The sequence below is a fragment of the Pelodiscus sinensis genome, chromosome 3, assembly GCF_052426305.1.
Source record: "Pelodiscus sinensis isolate ZL-2025 chromosome 3, ASM5242630v1, whole genome shotgun sequence".
Taxonomy (NCBI): Eukaryota; Metazoa; Chordata; order Testudines; family Trionychidae; genus Pelodiscus; species Pelodiscus sinensis.
In genome coordinates this window covers 178,042,492-178,061,779 of record NC_143054.1, presented here as the reverse complement: position 1 = coordinate 178,061,779, position 19,288 = coordinate 178,042,492, and the positions used below count along the sequence as shown (strand labels likewise).

The 19,288-nt window shown below is 40.0% G+C and overlaps 1 protein-coding gene across 3 annotated transcripts in view; it reads right to left on the bottom strand.

Moving 5' to 3' along the window:
• Positions 1-19,288, bottom strand: part of EML6 (EMAP like 6) — a 210,393-nt gene that overhangs the window by 99,841 nt on the left and 91,264 nt on the right. For all 3 annotated transcript variants that reach the window (XM_075925488.2, XM_006122118.5, XM_075925489.2), the window contains 5 exons: positions 12,112-12,279; positions 11,036-11,142; positions 6,221-6,339; positions 3,821-4,007; positions 1,586-1,691 (listed from right to left, as the gene is read on the bottom strand). In XM_075925488.2, the coding sequence (XP_075781603.2) occupies positions 1,586-1,691; positions 3,821-4,007; positions 6,221-6,339; positions 11,036-11,142; positions 12,112-12,279 (687 nt within the window). The remainder of the gene's footprint in view (positions 1-1,585; positions 1,692-3,820; positions 4,008-6,220; positions 6,340-11,035; positions 11,143-12,111; positions 12,280-19,288) is intronic.

Below are 19,288 nucleotides of genomic sequence, written 5' to 3'. Positions count from 1 at the left end.
GATGTATACTTTGGTTGAGGTGGAAAGAGGAAGCTACTTTGGATAGAAATTTGGGGTGTAGACGTAAAGAGACTTGGTCTTTGTGGAAGACCATGAATGGTGTGTTAACCATCATGACCGCTAGTTCACTGACATGGTGTGTGGAGGTGATGGCTATGATGAAGATTCTTTCATGAAGAGTAAGTGAGGGAGCAAGTGGCAAGCATTTTGAAAGGTGACTTAATGAGAAGAGAGGACCAAATTGAGATCCCAAAACAAGATGGGCTCGTGCATGTGTTGAAAGGAATTGAGGAGGCCTTGAAGGAATTGGAAGGTCATTCGATGAGTAGATAGAGAAGCCATCCACAGGAGGAAGAAAATCACTGAGTGCTGCTAGATAAACACAAATGGAGGAGTGAAGCAAGGCTGATTGGTAGAGATGAAGAAGATAGTGTGGGAGAACAAGAATGGAAATGGAGTCCAGAGAGTTGGAGTGGTTTTGGCAATGGCATGTCCATGCACTGTAGTGGTGTCATTAAGCTGCAGAAGAGGTCTCAGTTGCAGTTGTCTGTGATCCTGCATTAGGAATCTGGGAAGGTTGGAAGAGGAATGAAGAGGAATTGGGTGATGAAGAGCTGAAGAAGACTTGAGTACAGTACAAGAATTGGCAAGGCCAGGAGGGAGTTACAGGGATAATTGCTGCATAGTCCCTGCACACTTTGCATAGATGTAGAACCTGGGGGCGAAGGAAATGGATGGAAAGGCGCAGAGGAAATCTGAAGTCCAGGAAATGAAAAGGGAATCACCCTGTGAGCCCAGGCCCCATTGGAAGTAGAAGAGGGGAAATTTATGGCTTGTGGACATCACAGAGTGGTTCTGGATTAGTTGTACACATGGGCACATTGCCTCCTCCACTGGAAAGTTTGGGAGGTGAAGTTCATGAGCTGCTCAGATCCACAATGGAAATGAGTGGCAGATGAAGCAGTGGGAAACTACGTAGGCTTCACACAGGCAATACAGGCAATGAGTGTGTTCATCACTCACCAAAAAGAAGTGAGGGCATAAGGCAGAGTTGTTGAAAATGGCTTGCTGGGGCAGAGTCCCTGGGCCAGGGAAGGGGAGAAGTCCCTATAGAGGAAAAACTCCAAGGAAAAACCTAACTAACTACTGTGAAAGAACAGACACCGATCTAACTAGAAAGAACTATGTACAATGAAAAGGAAATGCAGTACTCTTAGATGGCTAAGAGCACTGAGGAACGATGGTTCCGACTCTGGAGCAGCATCTACACATACAGTCAATACATGACACAAAGTGCGAGTCAATGGACACTACTATTTACAGTTCTGCATCTGACACATGTTGTGCATGTGCACCCTAATTTCGAATCCACATACAGACCAGAACTTGAAGACGAAAATAATCCATTTTCAGGGGGGAAAAAAGCCACATACTTGATTTCCATACACAATCCTGCTTTTATCAAACAGACTAAGTGAAATTGATTTTAATTATAAAAATGTCTTTATCAAAAAGAGAAAATTCATTTTAGAATAAATGACTAATTTTTAATAATTTATTCTGATGTGTGTGGGTTGTTGCTTACCTGAAAAATCCAGTGCACATACTCCTCTTTGGTGTTGGCCTTTCAGCAACGATAAACATTTTAGTGTCTGTGTGTCCCACACATGAATAGCAGCATCTCTTCCAATCTAAATTAGAAGGCTAAACTTACCAGCTGATCATAAATTGCTATAAAAACAATATTTAGACCCTTTTCATCTTCAAAACACTTTAGAAGCATTAACCTTTGCACTCATTAGATCTTATCTTCACCAAGAACTGCTCTTTTTAGTTTCTCCACCTCAAACTTCCACATCCTCAACCACCACCACATCTCCTTTACTATCATCCACCTGCCTTCTCAGCCATGCCCAGAAACTCCATCCTCCTATGATTTCCTTTCCGTCAGCATTCAGACCTTCTTTCATTCTTAGTGCCCTCTTCCTCACTTTTTATGGTGGATGTTCTATAACCATACAGACGTCTTCCACTTAATAACTTCCCTCATTTTTGCCATCCTTTTAATCATATAGCTCTACTCCACCCTCACTCAGGCTACATCTAGACGACAATGTTTTATCAGAAAAATTGCATTCTGCAGTTTGCGTACCCTTTTCCGATAATTTTGTCAGAAGAGGCTTTTCTGAAATTTGGCCCATCAACACTGGGGCAAATTTTGGAAAAACCTCCTCTTTCAGAAGAGCCCTTCTTCCTTGTGGAATGAGGAAGACAGGGCTTCTGAAAGAGTGCGTCTGCTCTTCTGCAAAAGAAAGCAAAAGAGCAGATGCATTCCCTGGACACAGCGGAGTTTTTCTGGGATACCTCCGATATCCCAGAAAAATTCCATAGTCTAGACTTAGCCTCAGTCCCACACCTAGACCCCAGCTGTCTTTTTTTAACCACCTTTGAATCTTCCCCCATCTCTGCACAAGCTTGAAAGGGAATGTTAATAACAATTTTCTCTCCTTTCCCACCCTTCCCATGGCATACTATCTCGTTTCTCTCCTCCTCCAGTTCCTTCCAGTTTCCTGACCTCCCAACACTTCATACTTTGTTTCTTCCTTCTCCTACCAGGAAGAGCATGCTTTTGTCTCTTCCATCTTAAAGACAAGCAAAAAAAAAAATCCCTTACTCTTGCTTCTCCTCCTGGGGGAGCCCTTCCTTGCATACCAAATTAGCATTAGGGTTGTAATTCTGAGGCTGAAGGTGTTGCTGTGGATGGTCCATGCTTCAACAGGGCAAGGAGGACAATTTTTCAAAATCAAAACTCAGGGAGAAGTCAAGGTAAATTTCATAACCCATGATTTTTACTACATTTGCCATAATTGCTCCCTCATTTTTGCTTAAAAAATGCTGTAAAAAATTTGCAGCCCTAACAATCAGGAATCTAATGTTACTGCTCTTGTTCATCTTATATTGTCATCTATAGATTGCGCACATTGCTAATCTTTACACAAATATTCTGCTACTATCATTAGCTTATCCTCCCTGGCCTCTGCCTATATGTCTTGCCATTCTACTGTGTCGTAGTCTTAAGAATTAAAGGCAAGCATGGTCTTTTACTTTATCAGTACAGTGCCTAAGACAATGAAGTTCTGACCTACTTTGGACTTTTAGGTGCTACTGTTATACAATATAATAAAATAATAATAAAAACGTAACTAAGGGTATGTCCACACTACACAGCTTTTAGCAATATGTGTGTGTCAACATAGCTGTGTCACTCAAAAAGTCAGGCAGTGTAAACATTGGAAAAACTTAAAAAACAATGAATAGTCTTGCAGCACCTTAGAGACTAACAAAACATGTAGATGGTGTCATGAGGTTTCCTGAGCACAACAGTAAACACTGTTGAAAAACTTCCACCTCCTAGGAACGGTGTTTACACCAGTACCTGCCATGGCAAAGATTTGTTGTTCAGAGATGGCGTGAGGGGATTAAGCACCTGTGAATGACAAAAGCTTTGTCACTCAATTGCCAGTGTAGACAAACCCACAATCTTAGATGACTCATGGGAGGTAGGGAAAAATTATCATTTTTTACATTTTACAGATGAGAAGCAAAGGTTCAGAGTGAATAACCAACTTTCCAAATGCCATAACAAGAGAGTTGAAATTCTGTTTTATAGGAATACTCTTAGCAGTGTCACTTCATTGTTTTCACTACTGCTTTCCCCAGTAGTTAGGCAATGGCCAGGCTGATAAAACATTCAGTCTGTGGTTTCCAAAGCAGGAAAATGTCTCTCTTTATGACATGACCAACACTCCTAGGTACATACCTGTCCAGTAGCGACATAATCTTTCATTGGATGGATGGTTAGGCTGAGGATGTCATCATCATGACCAAGATATAGTCTTTGGGTGTGTTGTTGCCTACTGTACACAATGGCAACAGCAGCAATATGATAAACTACCTCTCCAGTTTGTGTGTAGAACAAATTATTTCGACAGTCATAGCCTCTGTAACTGAAATAAATACAACGCAAAGGACATTTAATAAGCTACCAAAAAATCTGTGTACTTTGGGGAAAGCTATCTGAGCCCTGGTTTTGAAATAACATTATTCTGAAATAACAAGTGGGGCGTCCACATTACCAATCCTGTTATTTTGAAATAAGGGGCTGGTTATTTCAAAACAACTGCTTTTCATGAGGAATAATGATTATTTAAAAATAGCTACTCTGAAATAGTGGTAGCAGCAGTGGAGCATCCACACTATTTCAAAATAACTATTCCCCAGAGTTATTCAAAGAAATTACTCCCCAATGCTTGCTGGGGCTCAAAGTCAAGGAAGTGCATCCACATTAAGGGAGCCTGCCTCAGACTAATTTCAGAGCTTCCCTGTAGTGTAGACATGTTATTTTGAAATAGTTATTGATTGAATGCAAGAAAAATGTGCACCAAACCAGGTTCGTTTTGCCCTGGTTAGGTACACATTTTTCCTGCATTCAATCAATTACCTCTCAAGTTTCACTTTGATTTTAGGGATTAACTGAACCAAAAATTCATCCAAAACATTCAACGTTCATCTGATTTTGCATCAAAATCATGAGAAAACACAGATTTCCTATGATCAGGATGAGACAACATAAATTAATTCAAGTTCATACTAAGGATGTTAATTTGCAGTTATCTGGCTAATTGCGTAATCGATACAATTTGTATCCACTACAAAATTTGTCAATATGGGCCGCTCTACAGATCCACAGTGGGGATGGCTTCTGGAGCCAGCTCAAGCTGGGACTGATCAGTCCCAGCTCATGCTGGCTCCAGCAGCCACATCCGCTGCAGCTCTGCATTTTAAATATAGTAAGCGCTGCCAGACTCTTACTACATTTAAAATGCGGAGGTGCAGTGTCCCCGGGCCAGTGCGAGCTGGGACTGCTTGGTCATGGCTTGTGCCGAGTCCAGCAGCCCCTGTTCATGGTGGGCAGGGCTGGCCATGGACTGGGACTGCTGCCAGAGCAGCCACTGCGCACGGCCAGCCTGGGCCACCACGAACAGGGGCTGCTTGGCCAGAGCAGCCTCAGCCCACCATGGGCAGAGGCTGCTTCGCCGCAGCTTCCCTTATCCCTCCCCCCCACTGTCTCTGATAGAGGCAGCAGCAGGCAGCACTGCAGAGATGGTGCTGAGGGAAACCAGCTTTTAAGCCAGCTACCTCCCAGCACCAGCTCCTGTTTCTCCCACACCTGCTGAGTCTCATAGGTTATGTCTACACTGCCACCCTAGTTCAAACTAAGGTGACAAATGTAGGCATTCAAACTTGCAAATGAAGCCTGGGATTTAAATATCCCGGGCTTTATTTGCATGTTCCCATCCGGTCGCCATTTATAAATCCCTCTTAGTTCGAACGAACTGCCTGCAGCTACACGCGGCAGTTTAAAGTTAATCCGAATTAAGTCCTTCGTTCGGATTAACTGTTACACCTCATTCCACGAGGAGTAACAGTTAATCCGAACGAAGGACTTAGTTCGGATTAACTTTAAACTGCCGCGTGTAGCCGCTGGCAGTTCGTTTGAACTAAGGGGGATTTAAAAATGGTGGCCGGATGGGAACATGCAAATAAAGCCCGGGATATTTATATCCTGGGCTTCATTTGCAACTCCAGTTGCTTGATTTGCCTACCTACCTCGAATTAATGAGCTAGTATAGACATACCCATATAGAGGAAGCAGGGCAAGGGGAAGCGAGTAGTCGATACTCCACTTGACTACCAGATAAATTATGCCCAAGAAAGTTTTGCATGCTTTGATGCTGCAAATGTATTACACATTTCTACTAATTAAAACAACCATAACCAATGGACCTAATGACTACTCCAGAAAATATCAGTGAAAGTCAAGTGGGAGTTGGAAAAGTGATCTAGAAAAAGAAAAGGGTGATGCTTAATTATTCCTTTTAGTTATTCCTTGAGTACAATGGTACCTCTTTATAGTTCCCTCCCTAACAATCACAATTGAAATAAAGAGAAATGTATAGGTTATATCCCCATTTTTACCACAATACCAGTAGGCAAGTAATTTACCTGTGAGTAAGCAAAGAGAAATGTTGCATCAAATACTTTACCTCAAATTAATCAAGGTATGTTTCAGAGTATTTATTTAAGCACTGCATTGTTCAATGAACATTGTGGCGTACAAAAGAGAAGTCCAAGAACCTTTACTTAGTAGTTACAATACCCATGTACAAATTGCAGTTTTAAGCTGTCCTCAGGAGCTCTCTCTCTTTTAAGGAAGGGCACTGAATGGTTTTTCTCTTTACTTTGTTGTTTCAGCTGAGGTAGATCTTCTTTGTAAACCTAAAGAATACGTTACATATAATTATACAACTTAAGTGTGTTGTACATAAATATACATTGACAAGTTTCTTAAGTAATAATAATGAAAAAGATAAGGTATGTTCCTTTGTTCAATAATGTACAAGACACAGAAGAAGTCACAATCTGTGCCCTAAAGGGAGAAGGATTCCCTCTAGTGAATATGGGTGTATCTACACTGCAGGCTTAACTTGAAATAACCTACACAAACTGAGCTACGTCAATTGCATATCTTATTTCCAAATAGCTTATTTCAAAATAGGGAACATCTACACAGCACTTATTTCAAAATAGAGCACTCTTCCTCCGACTTCCCTTATTCCTTGTACAATGAGGATTATAGGAGTTGGAGTAAGAGTCCTCCAGCTTGACAGTATTTTGACATTATTTTGAAATAACTGCCTGCTGTGTAGACACAGACTAAGTTATTTTGGAATAGTGTTGCAGTGTAGACGTACCCTATGATATTAATGGAAGATCAATGAAAGATCATTGGTTTTCAAGCAGTTTCATGTATTACATGCTACTTTTTTAACAGTTTTTTTAATAGTTATATTCTAAACTTTTTTCCAACATCATACTTAATACACTTACTCAAAGCTATACATAATAATGAAATAATTACATCAAATAGTTCTGGTGACATACACAATAAGCATACTACTTAAGTGATTTGCAAATGTCACCAGAATCCTGAGATGGAATTACAGTCTTAATATATACACCAGAGATACAAAATGTTATATATGTAAATTGGTTAGAGATGCTGTAACATTGTGAAACTTCGAGAGCTGTTTGAAGCCATTTAGAGGCTCTGACATCAATTAAATACACTACATGGCTGAAATATAGCTTTAAGTTATTTCTTTTTTGCACATCCCATTTTCTGGCTTTAGCCAACAGAGAAGTGCCAAAAATCTCTTGAAAATAAAACAAAACAAAAAACCCAACTATTTCCACACTAATTCTGACCTAATTTCAACAATGTATGCTGAAAACTTCATAAGAATGTATGCCCTGGAAATGTTACCACACAGAGGTTCAGATAAGCATCTGAAATTTTGGACGCCTCTAGACAATTTACCTGTCTTCAGCACACACTGTACTGTTCACAAACTTCATCTCTAACTTCAAACACCATCTTTAAAAACTTTTAAATGATGCCACCTGTAAATAAGTCCATTCACTACTAAGGGGCCTACTCATGGTGTGGCATAGCAATTCTCTGGCTTCATTAGCCACACCCGGCCAATGTTTGCTCTGGCACTGTGGTGGCTTCTCTTCCAGTAACTTGGTCCTTCAGTTGGGCCACCATCTTAAGTTCACCCCTTCTGAGACACAACTGTCCACACAAAATCCCAAAACATCATTTACAGACAACATTCTTCCATACTCTCTGACGCTAGTCATCTGCTTAGCTCCAGGGCATAACCTGTAGTCCCCCTCCACCCACTGTGGGCTCAATAATCCTTGCAATGGATTTGTATATCCCTTTCCTAAGTGAACCCAGTTCCATCATTTACTCTGGGTTTTGACTTAGGGACATGTACGGAATAGCTAGGCCTGTGCTGTAATTCTCCCTGGGCTAGCCTTTTTTATCCAGCCTTTTTAGTTCCCCTCTGTGTCTTTCTGTCTCCTCCCTGCTTAGTCAGGGTATTTCCCAGACTTCTCCACTTTAAGTTGTTTTGCTATAAATCCAATTTTTTTTGGAACATATCTTGGACTTCTAGTGAGGATAGTCTGTACTCACACATACTCAGTAGAGACTTTCAATTTTAGCAGCTAAAATATCAAAAGTCTCTGTCCTCACTGAGCATGCTTAACTTTCTCATATCTCCTGGTGTTAACAAGATTGTGCATGCTTTATTCCCTCACAGTAACTCCAACAAAGGGCTACAAGGATGAAGCTGGATTTTCACTGCAATGGATGACCCAGCTGCTCTGACTCAGGATGGGGCTAGCTATTAGAAGTGAGAGTAGGGAGCCTGTCTCTTCTGTGACATCAATGACACTCCCCCGCTAGTCCTTGCTGGAACTCAGATGCTGTGGAGGAAGAGGAAGCCATCTGATTCAAATGCAGAGGGGACAAAAGATGTACCAGGGAAGAGAAGAATGGAATGGATTGGGGAAAAGAGATTGGAGCAAGCAGCAGGGTGAAGGGTGGGAGGGGAGGACTAAGACTGAACGAGGATCCCAGGGAGGGAGCCGGGAGGTGAGTAGGGAGGAATGGGGCACACAGAGTAGACAAGGAGCGGGGAACTGGATTTATCAAGGAGACTGGAAGTATGGAGGCTAAGAGACTAAGCATGGAAGAAGAGACCGAGTAGGCAAAAAGAATGGGACTGAGATGACAAGCCTTAAGAGTGGAAGAGAGACAATACTGGGACAGAGATGTTGGAAGGGATAGAACAGAAGGGGTTAAGAAAGAAAAATAGGCAGAAGAGTTTGTGCCCACCAGGACACATTCCCCTACAAAGTCTGGAATGGAATCTAGATTCACTGAGTATCACCATTCCTCTGATGTTAGAAAACATCTGTGAAACCGACAGGTGACCTGTCTGAGCACTGACATAGAGGACAGTAGCCTACTGTTATCGGTTACTCTACCAGCTCAGAGGTCTGTGCAATAGATCTAAAGTTTCCAGCACTGCTGATGATCCATGTATAAGATGCCACATAGTGGAATTTCTGTTCCTTCATTTGCTTTTTTTGAAAGCCAGACAATTACACACAAAAACTATACTAACAGACCAATGTTAAAGTTGCAAATTCAAGTTCTTAAAAGTTAGGAATTGCCAGCATTACTATTCATAGATTCATAGATTTCAAAGCCAGAAGGGACCAATATGACTATGTGGTCTGACCTCCTGTACTACACAAACCACTGAATTGGACCAAAATAATTTGTATAGTATAGAAAAACATCCCATTCTGATTCAAAAATTGTCAGTGATGGAGACACCACCCTTGTTAAATTGTTCCAATTGTTAATTATTCTCACTGTCAAAAATTTACATTTTATTTCCAATCCAAATTTGTTAATCTTCAACTTTCAACCACAGGATTGTGTTATACATTTCACTGATAGACTTAACACCCATTATTAAATAGTTGCTTCCTCCATAGATACTTATAGATAGTGATCAAATCACTGCTTACTGTCTTTGTAAACTAAATCAACTCAGCTCTGTGCATCTATCACCTATAAGCCATGTTTTCTAATCCTTTAATCATACTTGTGGCTCTTCTCTGAACCCTCACCAATTTATCAACATCCTTCTTGAATTGTGGGCACCAGAACTGGACTCAGTATTCCTCCCTATTCATACTTGAGATTTCTCTGTTTTTACATCCCAGGATTGCATTAGTGCCTTTGGCACTGCACATTGGGAAGTCACATTCAGATGCATATCCTTCACTGACTCCAAACATTTTTCAGAGTCATTGCTTCCCCCACCCCATTACCTGTGGAACTCTAATTTGCCCCCTTAGTGCCATTATGATACAGTAATTACATAATCACACTATTTTTTCCACAGGACCATGATGTACATTGCTCACTTAATAAGCAGCTATCCAATGTTTTGTTTTGTTCAGTGTGTGAACACAGAATTATTAAATGATCCCATATGCCTTTCTATGGTGTTCATCTCAATAGTATCTGAGTGCTTCACGCATATACATTAATTCCTGTTTACAACAGCTCAGTGAGATAAGAATGTGGCATTATCCCATTTTACAGTAGGTCGCTCAGGCACAGAGAATAAATTCAAAAGTATTCACTAATTTGGATGACCAATGTGAGACAAAAAGTATGTGATTTTTCAGAATAACTATCACTATTAGCTATCATTTTTTATGTTAAAAGCAGAACTCATTAACTTCAGTTAATTCTCAGTACCACTGCAAATCAGATCACAGGATATCAAGTCAAACTCCTAGAAAATGAGGAATACCCAATTAGTGATTACTTCTAAAAAGCCTGGTTTAAAAGAGGATAAAATCCAGTTCTACAGGGCAGCAACATTCATCTGGCTTGACCTTTTTCTCTCTGTTAATCCCCTACTTCATTCAAAGCACACCTTCCAATTTCTGCAGTAAACGAGGCAAGCTCTTACAGACAGCCTCCTTTATTATATCACCATGTTTCATCCTAAGAGCAGGCCCATCTTGTAAACTGAATGAGGCATTGGTTCCATGGAAAAAATAGTATGTGAACATATAATTAAAATATATCATAACGCACACACAAGGAAAAAGAATTAAGGTTGCCCGGGCCTCCTTAGTTTTGCTGTTTCTATACTGCTGAGTTCTTGATTTTGCAATCTTAATATTGTTCTTTTAAAGTAGTTTTTAAGTGTATTATAATATTATAATACAGTTTGGATGAACTGAAACTGGTGTCTGTGAAAATAAAAGGGTAAATTTACCACGCCCGTATATGGCTTTTGTACATATAGGCACTTCTTCTTAAACCCTTTTCAAATAATCATCTGTACTAAAGTATACTCGGCTTTTATTTTAGATATTGGTTGCATAACCAGCCTAAATATTGTCAAAATTTGTTTTCTTGAAGTAGACTGTTGAATTTGCTGAACTTTATTTTAACTGGCTTTACTGAAAAGTTATAAGGGGTTATTTGGCAGCTGATTTTTTGTGTATATTAATTTTTACTCACTTGGCGATGATAGTTGATTTGAGCTTCCTGCTCAATATCTGAATCTAGCTCTGGCACATCAGATAAGTCAGAATCTGATTCTTCACTGTATGAATCAATACAACCCTCTGCATAAAAATCAATCCATATTTAACAGTTATTATCTAGTCAGAACAGAATATTATGTCACATTTTCACAAACTTTTAGATGACCAGGAATTAATGTAAAATCTTGAGAAGCTTAAAAGTGTTTACAAACATTTCATGGACTTATTGAAAATTTCTGGTTTTGCATCACAAAGCTAAATACTGATACTTCTCCCACTTCAATGCCCAGGTCTCTCTTGTAAAAAAGCCTGAATAATAATTAATGCAATTCACTCAACTGGGACTATACCTTATCTGTAACTACCTTTTATAGTGGTGACATGTAGAAATTATATGGTCATCCTGAAATATTGCTTGATGTGTGAACCCTTTTCTTGCCTGAAATAATGTATTATATGGAAAAAAACAGTTAATTTCTGCAGGGTCTGAGACAAAGGGAAAAAATTCCTGCAGGGAAATCCAATATTTAGTCAACATTATGTAATTTATATGCTTCTGTTGAATATTACACAATGGACATTACAGATGCATTTTTCATAAAGGATCATTTAAATTGCTCACACAAATCTCCCCTGTTTATAGTTATGTTTGCATGTAGAAACACAAAAAGGCAATTACACAGATAAGTGCCTTTTTCATGCACAATTGGGATTTGTGTGAGCAATTCAGGTCACCAAAAACTGATTCTGATCTAGTACATCTATCTCTTTTTTTTAAGTTTCTTATATTTGGACCCTGAATCCTGCTACAGGATTATTTGAGTGGACTTTTCCTGGGACATACACTAGTCTATTAACTCTCATTAATCTACAGGAAAGCAAAAGGCCTTCTGCATACTGGATGTGTGGCATTTTTTAGATTAATATAAAATATAACATTTTGCTCTTCACAACCTTCTGCATTAGTGCTACATATTTCTTTGATTTCTATTAAATATAAATAACAAAATAAATATCATAAACAATGTTCAAAAATAATTATTTTTTTACCTTGTGATGCTGTTTCAAGGATTCCATTTGTTACACTTTCTGGAACAAATCTCCACTGAAAAACAGAGTGATCAGCACCTCCTGTACTTAACACCCACTGAAAATCATGTGACCAACGGACATTAGTTACATGTGCTGAGTGGCCAGCATATTTTCTAAACTTAGCTCCTAAAATATATAAAAAAAGTTAAAAGTGAAAATAGCCAATTAATTAAAAAAAAAACAGTGATATGACAGTACATACATATTTTTTAATGGGGCTCTACATTACAAATCTGTCTCCTGGCTAGTATGCTCTTGGAAAATTCCAAACATGTCAAATAAAGCTTCCATCATCCTAACTGTTTAATTATGTTTCAAAAGATAAGAGGTTATTATTTTTAAAATTTCATGCTGAAATAAAATACAACAAAAAGCTAAATCAGTAGAAAAGCAACAGCACAATAGGCAACAATTATAGAAAGCTCATGATTCAGCAGTACTATTGAGTATATGATAGAGTTGAAATGATTAGACTGTGAAAGAGATGAGCAAGTAGACAACAAGGTAATGCTGGAGTTGGTTTTAGTGGGTACCATTTATATATTGTTTAAAAGCTTGTCTAAATTAAGAAAGAAGTTGGAGTTAGTTAACAATTTTTACCTAAACCCAACTTTTATTCTACTGTACACACAAGGTCAACACATTTTAGCTCACTATAGCTGCTCAAAGTCAGATGACTTCAGTCTAATCTTCCCAAACTGGATGAAATTTCAGAGTATAACAACAATAGAAGTTCTTTACCAAAACAAAGTAGTGATGGAACTAACAGATATTCCTCCATCCTCTCTGTATACTTCTGAAAGCCTGACCAGAAAATAGGGTACAAACTACTCTAAAAACTAGGATGAAGAGGGTCCCTATAACTACCAATCTTATACATAAGTATTGATAAGCTAACAAAAGGGAGAACAATAACCCAGTATTCTCAGTATTTCCTGAAGTAAAATAACCTTCTGAAGATGGATTTTGCATGTCATCAATGCAAATGGTTTGTTTAGTCTTCTGTGTATTAGACAGACGCAACCAAACTAAAATCCAGAAACCAAAAGATGTGTGAAATCCCGATTCTATCAAAATCAATGGGAATTTTGCCATTGACTTAAATGGGATTAGAATTTCATCCTAGCTCTCTTGCATGGCTATACACAGCACTTCCATTATGTCACTGGAGTGAATATTTAAATGGTTACTTGACGTGAAGGGCAATGGTAGGGAACTTTGGGCATGATAGGGAAGATATTCACAAAAACCAATCACTATTGTCTGAGCTTACAAAAACATTATAGAAGGTTTACACTTTCTTTTGAAGCATCTCATTCACCCTGTCATCGTAACTATTTCAATGTACACATTGGACTTTCCTGGTCTAGCACCCTCAAAACCTGAACAGTCCCAAACCAGGGAGTTTGCTGGACATGGGGAAGTTAATGCTCCCTTACTGGCTGCCTCACTCCTGGGTTCCCAAAGCTGGGGCTCCCACCCTGTTGTTAGCCCTGCTGCAGACAGCCCTGCTCAGAAGCCATCCACTCAGCAGCCACTGGGGATTCTTCAGGGCTCCCTGGTCAAGTCTTCCCTGTTGTCGCCTGGCCCCACTGCCTCCAGGGGTTCTCTGGCTGAGGCAGCCTGGCCAATCTAGCCCGACTGCTGCAGGGGATTGGGTTCTCCGGCTGGGACTCCCCGGACCCTGATAATGCTGGAGAGTTCCCTGGCTGGGGCCACCTGGCCTACTGCTGCTGGTGGTTTTCTAGCTGCTTGGTCCCACTAATGCTGGGGGTTCCACAGCCGGTCTGGGGCTCCCCAGACATCATCTGGCTCAGCCACTGCTGGCTCAGACAGGGCTCCCCAGCCCTCTGTTGTCTGGGTGGCTCCCGCTCCTGCCTACAGGGCTCTTTGGTCCAGCAACATCCATGGCCCTCGTAGGCTGCAGATATTGCCAGACCAGAGAGTCCCATATTTGGGAGATTCAACCTGTACTGGATCATCAAAAGTATGGACTAAATAATGAAAAATGTAGTCCAATACATGACAATTCCTATGTTGTTTAGAAGTGAATTCTTAGTTGCAAGAATTTTTAGGTAAGGTAAGGAGTATGCTGCAGTGCTAGACAAATTTACTTATATGAAATTTAAATAAAAAATACTGTTTTCATCTGTGCCATCTTTTACATTTCTACACAACAGGAAGATTTATATGTGCCTATTTAAAAATTTCCTTACTTCAGATAACAAAGTTTGAAGACAGGATTACTCATTGTAACAGGTACTTCAGTCTGGGTATGTCTACACTGGCCCCCTAGTTCGAATTAGGGAGGCTAATGAGGGCGACCGAAATTACAAATGAAGAACAGGATTTAAATATCCCTCACTTCATTAGCATGTTCCCAGCCGGTCGCCATTTTGGAAATTGACTAGCCCGGAAGAACTGCCCGCGTCCTCATCCGGCAGAGAAGGGCGATTCCGAAATAAACCCCTTACTTCGAATTAATTCCATGAGGTTTAACTGGTAATTCAAAGTAAGGGGTTTATTTCGGAATCGCCCTTCTCTGCCGCATGAGGACGCAGGCAGTTCTTCCAGGCTACTCAATTTCCAAAATGGCGACTGGCCAGGAACATGCTAATGAAGCACGGGATATTTAAATCCCGCGCTTCATTTGCAATTTCGGTCGCCCTCATTAGCCTCCCTAATTCGAACTACGGGGCTAGTGTAGACATACCCTCTGCTAACCAGATCTGTTAGTAACTAGCAGCAAGGAAATGCACCACCCTCTGAAGTTCCCTCCCATTGAGACAACTTCCATAGACAGATTAATTCAATTCTAGTTACCTAAATTACAGATTGTGTTATATATACTTTATTTAGAGAATTGGCTTGAGGTACAGCCTAGTATTTTTCTTACTGAAGAGCATGAGGAATTCCCCCTCACAAAACAAACCAAAATCTTTGATATCCATCTCTGTTCTGGATGATCCATTTGTCTCCATGGTGGGCTGTATCTGTAGCCATTGTTATTCAAACGAAGAAAATGTTCATGCAAATAGATACATTTTCCTATTCTTCATTGTGCTAAGGTCCACAGATTTGTAACAATTTGATTTTCACAACAGTGACCATACAGGATAGAACGCAAGATCACCCTTTAAATATGAACATTCAAAATATTGCATGTCTTCCATCTTCCTCTGGGCACTAAGTCATAAAGAAGACTATCAAAAAAGGGCTAAAAATTATACAAAATATGTATAATTTGTTTAATTTATATATTCATGAAGATGTGTTGCCTAGAAGATCTCAAATCAGGAAACAGGACTAGTTTAACCTATATAATCAGTGCTCTGAACCACTAGACTTTGATGCTTAACAGAAAGCAGGACACTTCTTAATATTAATAGCAGACATCCTCTGTGAGACAGAGATATCCAAAGGTCTAATGTAGAGTTAATCATGCCTGAGTGTCAAAACCTCTTCAGTCAGAAAGGCATAAAAATCTCTCTTTTGTATAATCCTGGAAAGCAGCGGAAAATGCAGATTGATTTATGGAACATTGCCCAGCATTGTGAGAAGTTATTCCCCACATCTTAGCTTGACACTCATAGAGAGATCATTTTATTGCTGTTTCCAGATATAAAAAGGTCCAGTCACCAGTTTGCTAACCTTATTTACAATAAGTGAAGATGTTTCCAGTGCTAATTCTACAGTTCTGCCATGTAAGGCTTATTGTTCATCTTTTCCTTGATGAGCAGTGTATACAGATATACAAAACTTTGCTTTGCCAGGAGAGGAGAATTTGATTTTTCTGTCAGGGGCAGGGCTGATCATGATCTTTCTAGCTTATTTATAAAAAACACAGATACATTGTCTGTGAACTCTATTTCCTTGAAGTGTGTCTGTAAATGAGATCAGTATTCCCAATTGGTTCCAATAAGAAGTGGATTTTTCTTTCTGTAACACTATGGCCACCTTCATTTTCTATTAATATTCTGAGAGAAGAACATGCACTGGATAGTATTCATCCTCAGCCCAGGCCTATGATCTGACATGAGATGTCTGTGTTGATCATAAATCCATATTATTCCAGAATCTGCTTCACTTGATATTTGTTTCAGCATTCTCTCTGTACAGGATCAAAAAATTGTCCAGGAAGAAATGAAAGTGGATATTTTTCTTCTCAAAAGTCAATATCAATACAATAATGATTCTGGAAGAGATCCCTGAAGCATGTCTCAAATCAAATGGGAATGATTGCCGATAAAAAAAAAAAGACAAAAAAAGAATGGTAGTCCATATGCAAAACAGAGGACTTCTCTCTGTGATAATAAAATAGGAATCTGAAGACCCTCCTTCAGAAACTTACTCATATGTTTCAGGCGTAGTCATGTTCTGTTTGCCCCCCAGGTCTCTGATGCAGGATATAGGATATATCCTATAAATAAATGAATCCAGAATTCACAATGCATCACGATGGCTCTTGGCATCAATCTAGAAACTGTATTAATTGGATTTACTGCAGCTTAATAGGTGACCTGGCCTCTAGTCTACCCTCTTCAATAAAGGCTTGAAATTGTATTTTGTCTTCCTGAAGGAACCTGTCTCTGATATTTGAAAACTTGCAGTAGTTATGAAATCATACTTCACAAGTAGTGCCTAATTAACTGGCTAGTCATAATCACAGGCTGGAAGATGTAAGCACTCCTTTCCCTAGAAGGTCCAAACATTTAGCCTCCTTATCTGAGGGGTGTCTTGTTGCATACTTCTTTCAAGTAGCACCCTGAACAACCAGGGATTTCAGAACAAGATGTGCAAATAAAAATTCTGCTCTCTCACCTGGAAGAAAGAACTTCTTTTTTTACTCTTAGGAACAGTTGTGCATGTTGCTAGAGCATGCCACTACTTTGGCCACTACCCTGACTGGGAGCACCACCTTATGAGGCACTGCATTCTGTAAACTGTCCAGAAGTTTGTTGGATCTCTCTTGGACTTTCTCCAGAGGAATATGGAACATATCTGCAATCCTCCTTAAAAGATCCTTGTTCTGCTTGTGATCATCCAGTATAGATGGTGAAGCCAGGGCAACTGGAGATGAAAATTATATTCTTGGCAGAACCAGCAGTACAGCTGAATCTGGATCTTCTTTCTCCATCCAGAAGCTCCTTCGTCTCTTGTTGGAGAAGGGATGGTGTGATTCTTGGTGGGACTGTATCACTGATGAATATTGCATGTATGAGTCCCACATCCTCAGTAATGCCAATGAAAAGAATCCAACATGGATTGAGGTGGTCCCCACAGCATGGGGTTGAAGATTCTCTATATGGACTCACTTTCTGTGGTGGAGATGATGTCTTTCCCACCTCAAGGCTGGACAGTCTTAAAGAGGAGAATGTAGGATTCAATTATAATGGCACTGTCAGCAGTATGGTAGGTGTGGCAATGCTCCTATTGGTAGATCGACCAAAGACCAGCTTCTCCTTTTATTTTGCTTCTAGACTGATGGTGTCAGATCTTCCCTAGATAGGACCATGTCCAATAAGGACATCAGATTTGGGAGGAAAACGATATATTCTGTTTTCATATATCTCCCCACAGTTACTTTCTCACCATACTGACAGAGCCAGTGTATGAAATCCCTTGGAGTCCAAATTTTCACTATACTAGCATAAAGGTACCATCCCTTCAAGGGACTCTGTTTTTCTTTGCCAATACTGGCCATTGTCCCAGTCTAGGATCACAATGTCAGTCCTTGTTCAGTACTGATGAAAGACCAGTTCCTGGTAGATTTGGCCAGGGAAAGAGCAGCACACATTGCAGTTGGCAGAGATGTGCACTTCTCTGAGGCAGTACAGATACCTTTGACAACAGTCACTGCCCAATGCAGGTTGAGAGCAGAAAATGCAATTTTTGAAGCATGCAATCCAAAGCATATTCCAAATCAGAAGCAGATAGGCCAAGTCCTAAATAACTATATTGAGTAAACTAATACCTATCTAACAGAACTTCATGTATACGATATTATCAGAATCAAGTAGAAGAATCAAATTTCTGGACATGGTAGGCATTTCCTTGGACAATGCAGTGGCAGAAAGAAATTGGGAATAACAATCAGTCCACAATGCCTTTTATTCCTGTGGTTTGGAGCATGAGGACAGAAAAAGCACAGACACAGACCAACAAACACTACTAGAATTAATCTTTCTGTCTCAGACATATGAAACATATGCACACTCCCATAGTGGAATACACATTGGGACCAACATTTGAACAAAAACTTCGGGTTGTACCTGTTGCAATCAGATTGCTACACCTGAACTAAGCCTGGCCATAGCACAATCAAAGCTTTGTCCATGATAGTTACTGATCCTCAAAATTAGATGCAATAATATATCCTTAATTACTGATACAATTACCTCTGCTGGTGAACCGAGTGCATTGTATAATCCAATGAGCTCCTCAAACATCCATGTCATCATCTACATAACACATAAAATTCCTTGATCTTTGTCAGAGAAGATTGTTTCATCTATCATTATCATATACCACTTCCCCAAAATTTTCTCAAATATTCTTTATGATTTTAAGAGCCATGATTATCTTTTTTTCAATAAGTGGGCTCCTGAACTTGTCTTGACTTTTTTTTCATCCACTTTGAAACATAAAGATCATATTTTTCGTGCAAACAAAGAAATGAAATAAAGTTGTAGTTTACCTCTCCATTGAAGGGAGTATTTTAAATGAAAATCCTTGTCTTGGAAGATAACTAAGGGGCTGCACCCCCTGTTCGCTACACTCACCAACCTCCCTCCCCCTTGCTGGCTGCTTTTGCGGCCAGAGAGCCTTTTAATCTTGCACTGAACCCAGCTGCACTCTCCATAGCCCCAAGCCACTCGCATCCTTCTCCACTCCCACCCACCATACCCGTGGACTGGCCCCTCTATCTGAACGCCCTCAGCCCATCCCACCTGCTCTTGCCTTTCAATCGTCAGCCAGTCCCCCCTGCCTGCACCCTTCCTGCCCACCAATAAAATAGTCCCTGGCCCACAGCCCATCGCCCTCCTTCCATCCCTTGCCCCATCTCAATCCCCACACCCCCATTTCCACACCCACAATCCTCTCTTACCCCCCTGCCCATCCTCCTCCTTCCATC